At 34.5% G+C, this 16,309-nt stretch overlaps 2 protein-coding genes across 2 annotated transcripts; both read left to right on the forward strand.

Moving 5' to 3' along the window:
* The first annotated feature begins 300 nt into the window (after positions 1–300).
* Positions 301–5,064, forward strand: LOC117929219 (triosephosphate isomerase, cytosolic-like). The gene is made up of 9 exons (XM_034849491.1): positions 301–442; positions 842–919; positions 1,029–1,159; positions 1,505–1,589; positions 1,735–1,872; positions 2,046–2,135; positions 2,834–2,912; positions 4,568–4,650; positions 4,750–5,064. The coding sequence occupies exons 1-9, from the start codon at positions 404–406 to the stop codon at positions 4,798–4,800; spliced, it is 774 nt and encodes a 257-aa protein (XP_034705382.1). The 5' UTR covers positions 301–403; the 3' UTR covers positions 4,801–5,064.
* Positions 5,065–10,276: 5,212 nt separating this feature from the next.
* On the forward strand, positions 10,277–15,133 carry LOC117928950 (triosephosphate isomerase, cytosolic). The gene is made up of 9 exons (XM_034849096.1): positions 10,277–10,417; positions 10,817–10,894; positions 11,004–11,125; positions 11,485–11,569; positions 11,715–11,852; positions 12,026–12,115; positions 12,814–12,892; positions 14,547–14,629; positions 14,729–15,133. The coding sequence occupies exons 1-9, from the start codon at positions 10,379–10,381 to the stop codon at positions 14,777–14,779; spliced, it is 765 nt and encodes a 254-aa protein (XP_034704987.1). The 5' UTR covers positions 10,277–10,378; the 3' UTR covers positions 14,780–15,133.
* Positions 15,134–16,309: the final 1,176 nt, after the last annotated feature.

Raw genomic sequence — 16,309 nt, forward strand, 5'->3', positions numbered from 1 at the left:
TACATTATGGTAATTTAACACCTCACATTACATGCTACGCCCCCTGATCTAAATCATCACCACCCATTTTTCTGAAACCTAGGTTTCTGCGGACCATCGGCGCTAAAACCGTGTGCTTCATTATCAATTTACCAACTTACCCCTCGGTACATCCCACGGAATCTTCCAGATGGGCCACATATCTCCATTCCCGTGACTCATGAGCATATGCCTTGGGGTAAAGCTGAGGGTATAACAGTAATTGCAAGTTGCAACCAAGGAAAATACTATCGGAGCCAATGTTGTCCATAAATTTTATTATTTTCAAGAGACTCCCACAAAATCCATAGATATCAGCGTAGTGAAGCAGCTGTTAAGACTTTTTTTTCTGCTTCGTTGTTTGGCTTCGTGATTATCGTCAGAGATGGGCAGAAAATTCTTCGTCGGCGGCAACTGGAAATGCGTATGTCTCCGATCGTACTCTTTCCCTTTCTTTATTTTTCTTTATTTTATTTTTTTTTTTCCTGTTTGGATCGTTTTCCGATTCCAATCGCTGGATCTGTTTACCATTGACTTTCTTTGTACTTATGTTTTATCATATGGTTTGAATCTGAGATTTCGAGTTAGATCGTTTCTTTCTCAAATGAATCTGAAATTGACCAATCTTGGATTTTGGTTTAGAGTTATCTGTTATTTTCATCCACTTTCTGAGAGTGGATTTTCGATTGAATGTTGAAGTATTTTCTGATTTCGGGAGCTTAATCTCATGTTTGTGGTTTATTGTTGTGATTATTTGTTAGTGAGTAAAAGTACCTGTATATGTAGATTGGTGGATGAAATGTTGATTTGAATCTATATGCAGAATGGAACCGGGGAAGAGGTCAAGAAGATAGTGTCTACTCTTAATGCAGGCGAAGTGCCGTCAGGGGATGTTGTTGAGGTTGTCGTGAGTGAATCTTGGTGGACACTTTATTGCAATTCATTTGTGGAAAGCTATGGTGGCCATTGCGAGTCTTTGGATTGCTATAACTTGTTTTCCTTTTACAGAGGTTGTCGTGAGCCCTCCATTTGTGTTTCTTCCATTGGTGAAAAGCACCTTGAAGCCTGATTTTCATGTTGCGGCACAAAATTGTTGGGTCAAGAAGGGAGGTGCTTTCACCGGTGAGATTAGTGCTGATATGCTCTGAATAGATTCTACGTTGAAGTTCTTGTATTCTGGGTGTGTTGGTCTTCTAGAACGCAGTCTGGTAGGATTCTTCGGAGTAAGAAAATAGGGTCGACAAATGAATTTAGATTGTTTCCAAATTACAACATTAGACGATTGTTGAAACAACAAAAATGCTAGGAAGTGCTTGGTATTGTTCTGCAACTCACTCAAATGAACTGAGTCTAGTGGTCCTTATCTCTCTTCTTCTGAAATCGTGTTTGCATAATGTCTTTCATGGTGCATTGATCATTGAGAAAATGTTGTGTGACTAGAAATTCCTTTGCAAAAGTTTGAAATCAATGTCACTTTCATGTGCAGTGCTGAGATGCTTGTCAATTTGGGCATACCATGGGTCATTCTTGGTCATTCTGAAAGAAGACTTCTGTTGAATGAATCAAATGAGGTAACCACTGTTACATGGACATAACTGACTTATTTTTTGTGATGGCAATTGATTTCCCACTAGCTTTTTCCATAAGTGCTTATCATTTTCTCATCAATTTGGTAGCTGTTGTACATTAACATTGTTTCTCTGTACATTTCATCAGTTTGTGGGAGAGAAAGTTGCCTATGCACTTTCTAAAGGCCTTAAGGTGATAGCTTGTGTTGGAGAGACTCTTGAGCAGCGAGAATCTGGATCAACTATGGAAGTTGTTGCTGCACAAACAAAAGCAATTGCAGACAAAGTATCCATTCCACTACCATTATCCGCATGCAGTTTTACAGTTTTTCAATTGGTGCTACAAGTTCTCTGTCTATTGTATTTAATGCTCTGAAATGCTAAATTAGTTAACATGCTTCAAGGATTGCATTAAGTTCCTCTTTTGACTGTTTCAAATTTATTTCTATTGCAGACAAAGTATCAAATTGGGCTAATGTTGTCTTAGCCTATGAGCCTGTGTGGGCTATTGGAACTGGGAAGGTTGCTACTCCAGCTCAGGCTCAAGAAGTATGTGACACCTTCATCTTGTTGATTCAGTTCATGTTCATTTCTATTAATTGGACACGTATTTGTCGCTTTGTTTCACTCTGACATTTGATTGGAGAATTTTAATGATGTCACTGTCTGTCCCAAAAATTGGCCTGCATCATTAATGGAGTAATTGCTGATAGACTGAATGCAAATAATCTAGGCATGATTGAAAGGTTTCAGTAGAGAGAATTTAATGAAGTAATTGGGTCTTGTCCAGACATGGAATTAACTGCTCTCAGAACTATGGATGATTTCAACATTGGAAGGGTTTGTGCTCCCAAATAAAATTATCAGAGAAAAGATCAACAATACTCAAAGAAATGCTAAAAATGATTACAATTTTCACTCAATCATCTCATATATTTACAGCTAAATCACAGAATTCAAATGTTACATTTTCTAAATCAAGCATACTATTATTTTGACAATGAACTGTTGCAGAATGTAAGATCTGAGCATTTGGCCCAATCAACTTCTGATTTAAAGTTTCTTGTTCATTGGCCTGTAAATGTTGGTGCCACATGCTCAAATGTTAAACAACTTCTAAACTGTCATCCATGACCCACATTTATGGTGTCAACCAGTATCAAATGATAATGTGAAAGAAATTTTCTTTCATGAAGTGGCCTCAGATTTTCCACCTTCTCATGCCAACTAATTTGTTTCTATGATAGGTACATTCTGAATTGAGGAACTGGTTTCAAGCAAACATCAGTCCTGAGGTTGCTGCAACAATCCGAATTATCTATGGAGGTACCTTGGTTCATCTTATTTATAGTGCACCCTGTTTCTTCCTTAGTCCCATTCAGTTATTATCTCTGTTTGGAAGATAGGTTACTTATATGTTGAATTATGAATCTTCATAAATAATCAAATCTTTAGAAAGACATATCACCTAAATATAGAGATGCAAATAAGCCATGGAGAATAACATTCCAAACTTCCAAATGTGGCTTACGACTCATGGAAATTGCATCATGTCTAAGCAACTCTAAACTAAATTTGTCTGTTTATCACCAGAGTCCAAGAAGAGCTACTATTGAGAACTCCAAAGTTCAAACATATATTTACATGTTTTTATACAGATATAAAACACTTCTTTATGGGGAAGGAAGCTTTCCAAAGACACAATGTTTTTCCTAGTTAAGAGTTGCATGTCGGAGCCTTGCTAAGCTCAGTCAAGTTAAATTGTTGCATGAGATGCTTAATACACATTTGGGTTATCCGACCAGAAAAGATCTCTGAGAGGTGGTGGTTGATGCGTGGCAAACCAATGTCTCAGGTTCAAGAGCTTTTCAATTGGCTGGAAAATGTGAGACCAAGCTCAATTCAGCCAAAATAGTGAATGGCTAACTTGCTTAAACCTTAGACTTGGCTAAAGTTCAGACCAGCTTGGCCCAATTGCAGGCCCCTTATACTGAATATCACTTGAGTTATCAGCCTTGACAATAATCTAGGAATGGTTCGTGACTTTTACCTCCTTCAAAGCAGACTTGAAATCTGTAATGTCAACTTTATTGCCTTCTCCTCGACCATGAGGGTTAGAGAGTTTTATTACACTAGACATATCTCTTAAAGCCATAGGTCACCAACATTAAGTTTGGCAATATTTTGGAGTATATGGCCAATAGATTCCGAGTCTCGGCTAATGGAGGGAGTTGATGACACAATTTTTCCAATATGTCAGAATCGTACTGCACATCAATGGCAGTGGTCCAGAAAAAAATGTTTACTTCAATCTGTGGCTCTGGTCAACATCGCCACAAATAAAAGACTAGCCCTATATGGATGATTTATCTTCTATAGGCATATCAAAGATATTGACCATGTGCATCTTTTTGTGCTGTCGGCTAGAATGTCTCGTGTTTGTAGTTTCTTAGGTAAAGTTTGGTAATTGTTTTCAAAAACAATTTTTGAAAATGGTTTTTTAGTACGGTTTTCTGAAATTCTGAAAAACAAATGTTCGTTTGAAAACTTGAAATGTTTTAAAATTGTTTTCTATATTTTTAAATATGTGTTAAAAATAAATTTATATGTAGTGTTTTATTTCTAACACTTCTCCATATTTATGTAATTATTTTTTAAAACAGTCATTAGTAAACAAGTTAAAACTATTGAAAATAATTAAAAGATATTCTTTGAAAACACTTGTTTTCTGTCCTAAAAAAAACGGTGAAAATTGTTTTTTGTTTTTTCATTGTTAAACTTGTTTTTTAGTTTTTTTAAAATTTTTTATTTTAAAGAATAGAAAACTGTTTTCTAAACCAATTATCAAACAAGGCCATACTTTCTTGATTTACCAGAATATTGGGGCTGATACCAAATAAATAGGGTAGCCTTTAAAGCTGTTGAGGTGCTTCCCACCTTGCTTTTCATGTTCCATGTCCTTAATTTTATACCTGTTGCAGGTTCCGTCAGTGGTGCAAACTGCAAGGAATTGGCAGCCAAGCCTGATGTTGACGGCTTTTTGGTTGGTGGAGCTTCTCTAAAGGTAGTGACATTCTTTTTGTTTTTGTTTTTGCCTTCGTATTTTCCTCATGGTTGTTGGTTAGGCTGATGAGATATTTGATGCTCCCTCTCCCACCTACAGCCTGAGTTTATTGACATTATCAAGTCCGCCGAGGTGAAGAAAAATTGCTAAGCTTGGTACGACGAATGTGTAGCTGAGTGAGACTTTGAAGCTGTGGGTTCAGAAGCTAAGAGTCCTTTTGATAAATATTTTAAAAATACTCTTTTTGAGGGAATAAGTTATGCGTTTTGTTTCTTGACCAGTGGCTCAGAACTGGATGTTTTGTGTGAATTGTTTAATAATCTAACAACATGCCCTCGAGTTCAGTAGCATGACTTGTTTAAATTTGTGGAGTCATGTCTTGTTCTTTTTTGGAGGAATTTTCCTTTGGGCTTACATTATGGTAATATGTCACTGGTTAAGGGGGTTCACCCTCCTCAACCAGGAGAATGAATCTTCAAATAAAGAGGATTTTTTTCCATTCCATCTTTCCAAGGAGATGGTTCTACCTCTTCCTACACCCAATTAGATTAAATTCCACGTATGTGTATCGGCATATGTGTGGACTCTGGACAATTTGTGATGTAATTGGAAACCACTTCTTTCAGTGCGCATTTGGGATTTTATTGCAAAGCGAATTGCTGCCACACGTCCTGTCAATCATGTTGAAATTGGAATCAGTTAGTGATTGTACGGTGGAGGCTGCTATAAGGACTCTGCAATGAAGACATGACAGGTATTTAAAAATGGACTCTTTGCAATGATAAGGAATTTAAAAATGAAATCTATTAAAACAAACAAAAATAGGAGTTTTGAGAAAATAATAATAATTTATTTTTAAAAAAATTATAAAAATAATCCATTTCCAAAATAATTCTTGGTTTATTAGTGGATTTTTTTTCAAATATATTATTTTTGCTCAAACTCACAAAAAAAAAGGTCTTCTTTAACTGCCTTTATTTCCTTAGTAAATTGTATTGTTTATCAAAATTTAACTTTGAAAATTATAGAATAAAGAGAACAATTATTGGAGATGAATTAAATAAAATATAAAAATTAATAATTTATCGTGTTACTATTATTATTATTATTATTATTATACCCATTTTATACAAAATGCTTTCATTTAAAAAAAAAAAAAAACTAACCATTTTTTTAAACATAAACATATAAATAATAAAAATATTGAAGGGCATTTNTTTTCGTGAAATAAAGCATGAGAAAACTTTCATAACGCTTGTTAGAATCATTAATTTAATTATCTCACCAAATTATCATCTCTGATGTCAAACTAAGTTGTCATTTTTACATATTCATTCCAAGATTCAATAGCCATTTTTTATTTTTTTATTTTAGGGTAAGCAATATTATTGCCTACCTAACAATTAGATATTGTTTGGTGGCCATCCAAGGTTTTGTTCTAACTTGCAATAAAGAAGAGGATTAGAGGACCCGCTGCATGTGATCCACAAGCTACTTTAACAATCTTATAATTTAGGAGACTACAGATAAGGGAAGAACATGAGGCACGCTGGGTCGCCGCTCTGTTGCTTTCCACCTGGGCCCTTAAGGAATATCCAGTACCTCTATCCCTATAAACAAGATGGGTTTTGCGGATTCGTGGTGCCTAGGCCGACCATTTGGCACTTAGAAACAGGGAAGCTGCTTGGGACCACGTACGCCTCGTGACGATGATGATGATGCGACAAGCCCTAATGCTCGTCTGTATATAAGTAGGAAACTGTTAAGTGTTAACATCCTCACTGGCTCTTTCATGATCCTCTTGAAGAGATTCCGGAACAAGGTGGCTTAAAATTATTGGATGGCAGTTTTGTCGAGACTCAAGAGGATGAGAAATCAAAGAAGGGTTTCTTTTTCAAGTTGAAAACTGGTAACTGCAGAGTGGATAATAATAAACACTCACATGGTGAGCATGTGTGCTTAAAAGTTTTAAAAGCTCTGACCATCGTCTGCCGATTGGATTAATAAAAGCTCACATGCCGGGCGTGTTCGCTAAAGGGTTTCAAAAGCTCCGACTTTGTCTTAATTTCTAAAATCAATGGGAAGCGTTTTCTTTAGTTCCAAGAAAAAGAAAGAGAGGATCTTGCCTCACAGAGGAGAGGCCACGTAGTGTATAACAAAACTTGGAGATGGTGTTGATATTGTATACTGGTACAAGCCAAATTCCACACATGATAACTCAATAAATCAACATGTTTATATTGAATATTTTTTTTATTGCGAAGAAGGTTGGGAGGGGCAATAAGCTCCCGCTTGAGGGTTGTGAACTAGAATTCAGGATGAATTTTGTAAGAGATGTCTTATTCCACGTATGTATTAGTCTACTCTAATTTTCATATTATATAAAATTTTATTGAGTCGACAAAAATTTTGAGTGAGTGAAAGTAGAGGAAAGACGATATTATGAGGTATAAGTGATAGTTATTCCACAAAATTGCAAATGATAAAAGCACAAGTCTAAGACCATAACTCCGATCATAGTAATCAGATTCACAATCTTGATAAGCAAAATAATGAATACAAGAAAAATTAGGGATTCATTGACTAGTCCTTTCAAAATCTTATATCCATGCATAGAGGTGTGCTTAGCATGGCCCGATGTTTATCGGACCAACGTGTTGGGCCGACATGACCCACTTAAAAATCGGGTTGGATTGAGCCGGCCCATGCAAACCAAATAGGTGGTCCGACACCGCCCATAAGCTCGTGGGCCAATCATGTCGTTTCTTGTCGTACCAAGGGTCGTGTCATGTCGGCGGGCCTATAGACAAGTTGTGGTCCATGGGCCACACACTTTGTTAAAAATTTTAATTTAATTTTTTAAGTCATTTTGTCTTAAGTTTTTTTATTATTAAATAAAATTTCTTTTTATTACTTTAAACACTTTTAATAATTATATTTTTTATTTTTTATATTTATATTTGTCAAGTTCGTAATTGTAAAATTTATAGAAATATTAGTTTTTTGTTTTTAAAAATAGTAAAAAAAATTATATTTGAATTTTTTTTTAATCAAAATAACAATAATTTAAAATAATGGAATATAAAAAGAAATGAAATATAAAAAAATAATTTTTTTATTCAATGTTTCAACAAATTACATGAAAAAATAAGAAGAAGAAAAAGTAAAAAGTAAAAAGTGATATTTAAAAGGGTCAAGTGGACCGATATGATAGGTTGTTTCCTTAGGCCTAGTACGACCCGCTCCTTTGGGCTATGCCAGCCCAACTCACTACAATAATTGGGTCGTGTCGACCCAGCCCGACCTTTTGGTGCACCGGGCCACAGGCCAAAATGGGCGGCTCGGCCCATTGAACACATTTACCTATACATTGATGAAAACTCACATATGTCTTCTTGTAGACTAAAGACCTTTATCTCTCTAATTTAATATAGTATTTTTCTTATATTTTCTTTCCATCAAAGAAGATAAATAAATATTATAAATGGGTTGTTACAACACCAAGAGACATATCCCCATGTAATAATATTTTAGTGGGTTTTAATTTTAAATGGATCATAAAACTTTAAATATTTATTTAAAAATAAAAACTGTTTCCAACATTTTTCCACTTGGCTCATAAATTACTTAATATTTAACAATTTTTTTCCTAAATCCTTATACTAAATCAAAAGAGTTTAAATCACATGAATCATAGTGATAAGTTCTCTAAAAACGAGTATTAAATTCCATATATTACAATGTAACTTTTTCTTTTAAATAAGAATAATATGTGAGTCATTTCTTTATTAATGAGTTTCCAAATTCTCATTCATGATCTACTTAATATTCATAATGTGCATGTTGTCATTTTCGAAACTTTATGTATACAACCAAAAAATGAGAAGACAAAATTGAAATAATTGGAGTTTTCAAATCGACAAAAAATATAATAAAATACAAAGGGTATCTCAATTACATGAAATCTACAAAATAGAATTGAGTCCCACATGCTCGACATGTTCCTAATTATAAGCTTTAGGTGGTAATTCCTTCGTCAAAAGATCCGCAATCATCAATCTACTACTAATATGCTCAATAACCATCTTATTTGACTTAACATGTTCCCTAATAGCTAAAATTTTCACTCATATTATTTTTTGCCAAAAACATTACAACAGAGTTATAGTAGTAAATCCTTAATGACTTAGATATTAATTTAATAGCCTAAAACCCTAAAATAAAACTCCTCAATCAAATAGCTTGTGACGTTGCTTCAAAACATGATATAAATTTTGCCAAAAACATGATTTTCACTCATTTGTCAAAACCATTGCAATAGAGTTATAGTAGTAAATCCTCAATGACTTAGATATTAATTTAATAGCCTAAAGCCCTAAAATAAAACTCCTCAATCAAATAGCTTGTGACGTTGCTTCAAAACATGATATAAAATTTGTTTTTGTGATCGAAGTAGCAACCGATATTTGTTTTGCACTTTTCCATGAAAATGACCCTTTTAGCTAATAAGAAGATATATCCAAATTTCGATTTTCTAGAAGTAAGGCAACCAACAAAGTTAGAATCTGAACATACAATCACATCAAAATATCTATTTTGGCTACGAGGGACAAAGGGAAGAAAAATAAAATTAAGAGAACAAAAAGTGAAATGAAAATAGGGGGAAAATTGTGAGGTGGAGAGAAACAAAAATAAAAGGAGCATTTTTGTCGAAGATGGATTATCTTTCAAGTTTTGAAAGGATAGATTATTTGTGCAAATACGAGCATCAATGAAACCCTTTTTATCCAAATAATCCTTTAATAAAATGACTAACGTCATTGTTAATAGCTACTTCCTATGAAAATATTTGATTAAAATGAATAAGATAATACCTGTATTTAGAAACATATTTTTTATGTATAAAAAATTATACATATAATATGATTTTGATATTTTTGCCTTAAACCTTTTATTCAAAAAATGTTACATTTTATGTTTTAAAAAATAGAGGGGTGATTCTTTTTTCAGCTACTCTTTTAATCAATTAGCCAAGAATCAATCACGGATTCTCTGTAATTCTAGTTTTACGTTTCGTCCAGTTAATCAATCAGAGCTCTGAATTTGAGTGCATATCTGCCAATTAAAGGGATGGTGATTTCAACTTGAACGACCAAAATCCCTTGTGTTTGAAACTCCTTCCTTTGGAAAAAGGGCCCATGTTTATCTGATCAAGCCCGTGGGCCAGGTTTGAATTACTTGGGCTTCACCCCATTCGTGGGCCTCCAAATTGATCCAAACCGAAGGAACCCCTGGTTAGTCGGTGGTATTAGAGGAAAACGCTTGTACATTATGGTAATTTAACACCTCACATTACATGCTACGCCCCCTGATCTAAATCATCACCACCCATTTTTCTGAAACCTAGGTTTCTGCGGACCATCGGCGCTAAAACCGTGTGCTTCATTATCAATTTACCAACTTACCCCTCGGTACATCCCACGGAATCTTCCAGATGGGCCACATATCTCCATTCCCGTGACTCATGAGCATATGCCTTGGGGTAAAGCTGAGGGTATAACAGTAATTGCAAGTTGCAACCAAGGAAAATACTATCGGAGCCAATGTTGTCCATAAATTTTATTATTTTCAAGAGACTCCCACAAAATCCATAGATATCAGCGTAGTGAAGCAGCTGTTAAGACTTTTTTTTCTGCTTCGTTGTTTGGCTTCGTGATTATCGTCAGAGATGGGCAGAAAATTCTTCGTCGGCGGCAACTGGAAATGCGTATGTCTCCGATCGTACTCTTTCCCTTTCTTTATTTTTCTTTTTCTTTTTTTTTTTTTTCCTGTTTGGATCGTTTTCCGATTCCAATCGCTGGATCTGTTTACCATTGACTTTCTTTGTACTTATGTTTTATCATATGGTTTGAATCTGAGATTTCGAGTTAGATCGTTTCTTTCTCAAATGAATCTGAAATTGACCAATCTTGGATTTTGGTTTAGAGTTATCTGTTATTTTCATCCACTTTCTGAGAGTGGATTTTCGATTGAATGTTGAAGTATTTTCTGATTTCGGGAGCTTAATCTCATGTTTGTGGTTTATTGTTGTGATTATTTGTTAGTGAGTAAAAGTACCTGTATATGTAGATTGGTGGATGAAATGTTGATTTGAATCTATATGCAGAATGGAACCGGGGAAGAGGTCAAGAAGATAGTGTCTACTCTTAATGCAGGCGAAGTGCCGTCAGGGGATGTTGTTGAGGTTGTCGTGAGTGAATCTTGGTGGAGACTTTATTGCAATTCATTTGTGGAAAGCTATGGTGGCCATTGCGAGTCTTTGGATTGCTATAACTTGTTTTCCTTTTACAGAGGTTGTCGTGAGCCCTCCATTTGTGTTTCTTCCATTGGTGAAAAGCACCTTGAAGCCTGATTTTCATGTTGCGGCACAAAATTGTTGGGTCAAGAAGGGAGGTGCTTTCACCGGTGAGATTAGGTATGTTCTGATATGCTCTGAATATATTCTACGTTGAAGTTCTTGTATTCTGGGTGTGTTGGTCTTCTAGAACGCAGTCTGGTAGGATTCTTCGGAGTAAGAAAATAGGGTCGACAAATGAATTTAGATTGTTTCCAAATTACAACATTAGACGATTGTTGAAACAACAAAAATGCTAGGAAGTGCTTGGTATTGTTCTGCAACTCACTCAAATGAACTGAGTCTAGTGGTCCTTATCTCTCTTCTTCTGAAATCGTGTTTGCATAATGTCTTTCATGGTGCATTGATCATTGAGAAAATGTTGTGTGACTAGAAATTCCTTTGCAAAAGTTTGAAATCAATGTCACTTTCATGTGCAGTGCTGAGATGCTTGTCAATTTGGGCATACCATGGGTCATTCTTGGTCATTCTGAAAGAAGACTTCTGTTGAATGAATCAAATGAGGTAACCACTGTTACATGGACATAACTGACTTATTTTTTGTGATGGCAATTGATTTCCCACTAGCTTTTTCCATAAGTGCTTATCATTTTCTCATCAATTTGGTAGCTGTTGTATATTAACATTGTTTCTCTGTACATTTCATCAGTTTGTGGGAGAGAAAGTTGCCTATGCACTTTCTAAAGGCCTTAAGGTGATAGCTTGTGTTGGAGAGACTCTTGAGCAGCGAGAATCTGGATCAACTATGGAAGTTGTTGCTGCACAAACAAAAGCAATTGCAGACAAAGTATCCATTCCACTACCATTATCCGCATGCAGTTTTACAGTTTTTCAATTGGTGCTACAAGTTCTCTGTCTATTGTATTTAATGCTCTGAAATGCTAAATTAGTTAACATGCTTCAAGGATTGCATTAAGTTCCTCTTTTGACTGTTTCAAATTTATTTCTATTGCAGACAAAGTATCAAATTGGGCTAATGTTGTCTTAGCCTATGAGCCTGTGTGGGCTATTGGAACTGGGAAGGTTGCTACTCCAGCTCAGGCTCAAGAAGTATGTGACACCTTCATCTTGTTGATTCAGTTCATGTTCATTTCTATTAATTGGACACGTATTTGTCGCTTTGTTTCACTCTGACATTTGGTTGGAGAATTTTAATGATGTCACTGTCTGTCCCAAAAATTGGCCTGCATCATTAATGGAGTAATTGCTGATAGACTGAATGCAAATAATCTAGGCATGATTGAAAGGTTTCAGTAGAGAGAATTTAATGAAGTAATTGGGTCTTGTCCAGACATGGAATTAACAGCTCTCAGAACTATGGATGATTTCAACATTGGAAGGGTTTGTGCTCCCAAATAAAATTATCAGAGAAAAGATCAACAATACTCAAAGAAATGCTAAAAATGATTACAATTTTCACTCAATCATCTCATATATTTACAGCTAAATCACAGAATTCAAATGTTACATTTTCTAAATCAAGCATACTATTATTTTGACAATGAACTGTTGCAGAATGTAAGATCTGAGCATTTGGCCCAATCAACTTCTGATTTAAAGTTTCTTGTTCATTGGCCTGTAAATGTTGGTGCCACATGCTCAAATGTTAAACAACTTCTAAACTGTCATCCATGACCCACATTTATGGTGTCAACCAGTATCAAATGATAATGTGAAAGAAATTTTCTTTCATGAAGTGGCCTCAGATTTTCCACCTTCTCATGCCAACTAATTTGTTTCTATGATAGGTACATTCTGAATTGAGGAACTGGTTTCAAGCAAACATCAGTCCTGAGGTTGCTGCAACAATCCGAATTATCTATGGAGGTACCTTGGTTCATCTTATTTATAGTGCACCCTGTTTCTTCCTTAGTCCCATTCAGTTATTATCTCTGTTTGGAAGATAGGTTACTTATATGTTGAATTATGAATCTTCATAAATAATCAAATCTTTAGAAAGACATATCACCTAAATATAGAGATGCAAATAAGCCATGGAGAATAACATTCCAAACTTCCAAATGTGGCTTACAACTCATGGAAATTGCATCATGTCTAAGCAACTCTAAACTAAATTTGTCTGTTTATCACCAGAGTCCAAGAAGAGCTACTATTGAGAACTCCAAAGTTCAAACATATATTTACATGTTTTTATACAGATATAAAACACTTCTTTATGGGGAAGGAAGCTTTCCAAAGACACAATGTTTTTCCTAGTTAAGAGTTGCATGTCGGAGCCTTGCTAAGCTCAGTCAAGTTAAATTGTTGCATGAGATGCTTAATACACATTTGGGTTATCCGACCAGAAAAGATCTCTGAGAGGTGGTGGTTGATGCGTGGCAAACCAATGTCTCAGGTTCAAGAGCTTTTCAATTGGCTGGAAAATGTGAGACCAAGCTCAATTCAGCCAAAATAGTGAATGGCTAACTTGCTCAAACCTTAGACTTGGCTAAAGTTCAGACCAGCTTGGCCCAATTGCAGGCCCCTTATACTGAATATCACTCGAGTTATCAGCCTTGACAATAATCTAGGAATGGTTCGTGACTTTTACCTCCTTCAAAGCAGACTTGAAATCTGTAATGTCAACTTTATTGCCTTCTCCTCGACCATGAGGTTTAGAGAGTTTTATTACACTAGACATATCTCTTAAAGCCATAGGTCACCAACATTAAGTTTGGCAATATTTTGGAGTATATGGCCAATAGATTCCGAGTCTCGGCTAATGGAGGGAGTTGATGACACAATTTTTCCAATATGTCAGAATCGTACTGCACATCAATGGCAGTGGTCCAGAAAAAATGTTTACTTCAATCTGTGGCTCTGGTCAACATCGCCACAAATAAAAGACTAGCCCTATATGGATGATTTATCTTCTATAGGCATATCAAAGATATTGACCATGTGCATCTTTTTGTGCTGTCGGCTAGAATGTCTCGTGTTTGTAGTTTCTTAGGTAAAGTTTGGTAATTGTTTTCAAAAACAATTTTTGAAAATGGTTTTTTAATACGGTTTTCTGAAATTCTGAAAAACAAATGTTCGTTTGAAAACTTGAAATGTTTTAAAATTGTTTTCTATATTTTTAAATATGTGTTAAAAATAAATTTATATGTAGTGTTTTATTTCTAACACTTCTCCATATTTATGTAATTATTTTTTAAAACAGTCATTAGTAAACAAGTTAAAACTATTGAAAATAATTAAAAGATATTCTTTGAAAACACTTGTTTTCTGTCCTAAAAAAAACGGTGAAAATTGTTTTTTGTTTTTTCATTGTTAAACTTGTTTTTTAGTTTTTTTAAAATTTTTTATTTTAAAGAATAGAAAACTGTTTTCTAAACCAATTATCAAACAAGGCCATACTTTCTTGATTTACCAGAATATTGGGGCTGATACCAAATAAATAGGGTAGCCTTTAAAGCTGTTGAGGTGCTTCCCACCTTGCTTTTCATGTTCCATGTCCTTAATTTTATACCTGTTGCAGGTTCCGTCAGTGGTGCAAACTGCAAGGAATTGGCAGCCAAGCCTGATGTTGACGGCTTTTTGGTTGGTGGAGCTTCTCTAAAGGTAGTGACATTCTTTTTGTTTTTGTTTTTGCCTTCGTATTTTCCTCATGGTTGTTGGTTAGGCTGATGAGATATTTGATGCTCCCTCTCCCACCTACAGCCTGAGTTTATTGACATTATCAAGTCCGCCGAGGTGAAGAAAAATTGCTAAGCTTGGTACGACGAATGTGTAGCTGAGTGAGACTTTGAAGCTGTGGGTTCAGAAGCTAAAGAGTCCTTTTGATAAATATTTTAAAAATACTCTTTTTGAGGGAATAAGTTATGCGTTTTGTTTCTTGACCAGTGGCTCAGAACTGGATGTTTTGTGTGAATTGTTTAATAATCTAACAAACATGCCCTCGAGTTCAGTAGCATGACTTGTTTAAATTTGTGGAGTCATGTCTTGTTCTTTTTTGGAGGAATTTTCCTTTGGGCTTACATTATGGTAATATGTCACTGGTTAAGGGGGTTCACCCTCCTCAACCAGGAGAATGAATCTCCAAATAAAGAGGATTTTTTTCCATTCCATCTTTCCAAGGAGATGGTTCTACCTCTTCCTACACCCAATTAGATTAAATTCCACGTATGTGTATCGGCATATGTGTGGACTCTGGACAATTTGTGATGTAATTGGAAACCACTTCTTTCAGTGCGCATTTGGGATTTTATTGCAAAGCGAATTGCTGCCACACGTCCTGTCAATCATGTTGAAATTGGAATCAGTTAATGATTGTACGGTGGAGGCTGCTATAAGGACTCTGCAATGAAAACATGACAGGAATTTAAAAATGGACTCTTTGCAATGATAAAGGAATTTAAAAATGAAATCTATTAAAACAAACAAAAATAGGGAGTTTTGAGAAAATAATAATAATTTATTTTAAAAAAAAAATCATAAAAATAATCCATTTCCAAAATAATTCTTGGTTTATTAGTGGATTTTTTTTCAAATATATTATTTTTGCTCAAACTCACAAAAAAAAGGTCTTCTTTAACTGCCTTTATTTCCTTAGTAAATTGTATTGTTTATCAAAATTTAACTTTGAAAATTATAGAATAAAGAGAACAATTATTGGAGATGAATTAAATAAAAGATAAAAATTAATAATTTATCGTGTTACTATTATTATTATTATTATTATTATACCCATTTTATACAAAAATGCTTTCATTTAAAAAAAAAAAAAAACTAACCATTTTTTTAAACATAAACATATAAATAATAAAAATATTGAAGGGCATTTATATCAAAAAAAAATATATTATTCTTCAAGTTTAAAAATAGAAAATATTAATTTTATAAATTTGAAATGTTTTCATCTTTTTTAATCAATTAATCAATTATTTTATTATTATTACTGAAGTGTTAAATAATAATATCCATAGACTTTGTTATAAGTCTTCAAAAAGCTTCCTCTGTTTGATAAGAGAGTGATCAAATAAGCGGAATGATCTCAAACCCAACATCAATAAACCCTATGCACTTGAACTTGTATAAATACGCGAAGTTGCAAGTCTATTGACAGTCTTATTGGGAAAAGAAAAACCTAAACATGTATCCTAAAACACTGAATGAAAAGGAAAAGATGACACAAATTGCTTAATTGGTTAGTGATTCTGATTGGGGTAGTGACTTAAGAAATGTTTGTAAAAATAAAAAATAAAATAAAAATAATAATAAAAAGACATAGAAAGACAATGT

This window comes from Vitis riparia, chromosome 13, assembly GCF_004353265.1.
Source record: "Vitis riparia cultivar Riparia Gloire de Montpellier isolate 1030 chromosome 13, EGFV_Vit.rip_1.0, whole genome shotgun sequence".
NCBI lineage: Eukaryota > Viridiplantae > Streptophyta > Magnoliopsida > Vitales > Vitaceae > Vitis > Vitis riparia.

Excerpts from the sequence above, each read along its gene's own strand:
- LOC117928950 (XM_034849096.1), top strand. The coding sequence starts at position 10,379 with ATGGGCAGAAAATTCTTCGTCGGCGGCAACTGGAAATGC. Across the intron at positions 10,895-11,003 it reads CGTCAGGGGATGTTGTTGAG|GTTGTCGTGAGCCCTCCATT; the intron begins GTTGTCGTGAGT and ends CCTTTTACAGAG. Across the intron at positions 11,853-12,025 it reads CAAAAGCAATTGCAGACAAA|GTATCAAATTGGGCTAATGT; the intron begins GTATCCATTCCA and ends ATTGCAGACAAA.
- LOC117929219 (XM_034849491.1), top strand. The coding sequence starts at position 404 with ATGGGCAGAAAATTCTTCGTCGGCGGCAACTGGAAATGC. Across the intron at positions 443-841 it reads TCGGCGGCAACTGGAAATGC|AATGGAACCGGGGAAGAGGT; the intron begins GTATGTCTCCGA and ends ATCTATATGCAG. Across the intron at positions 2,913-4,567 it reads AATCCGAATTATCTATGGAG|GTTCCGTCAGTGGTGCAAAC; the intron begins GTACCTTGGTTC and ends TACCTGTTGCAG.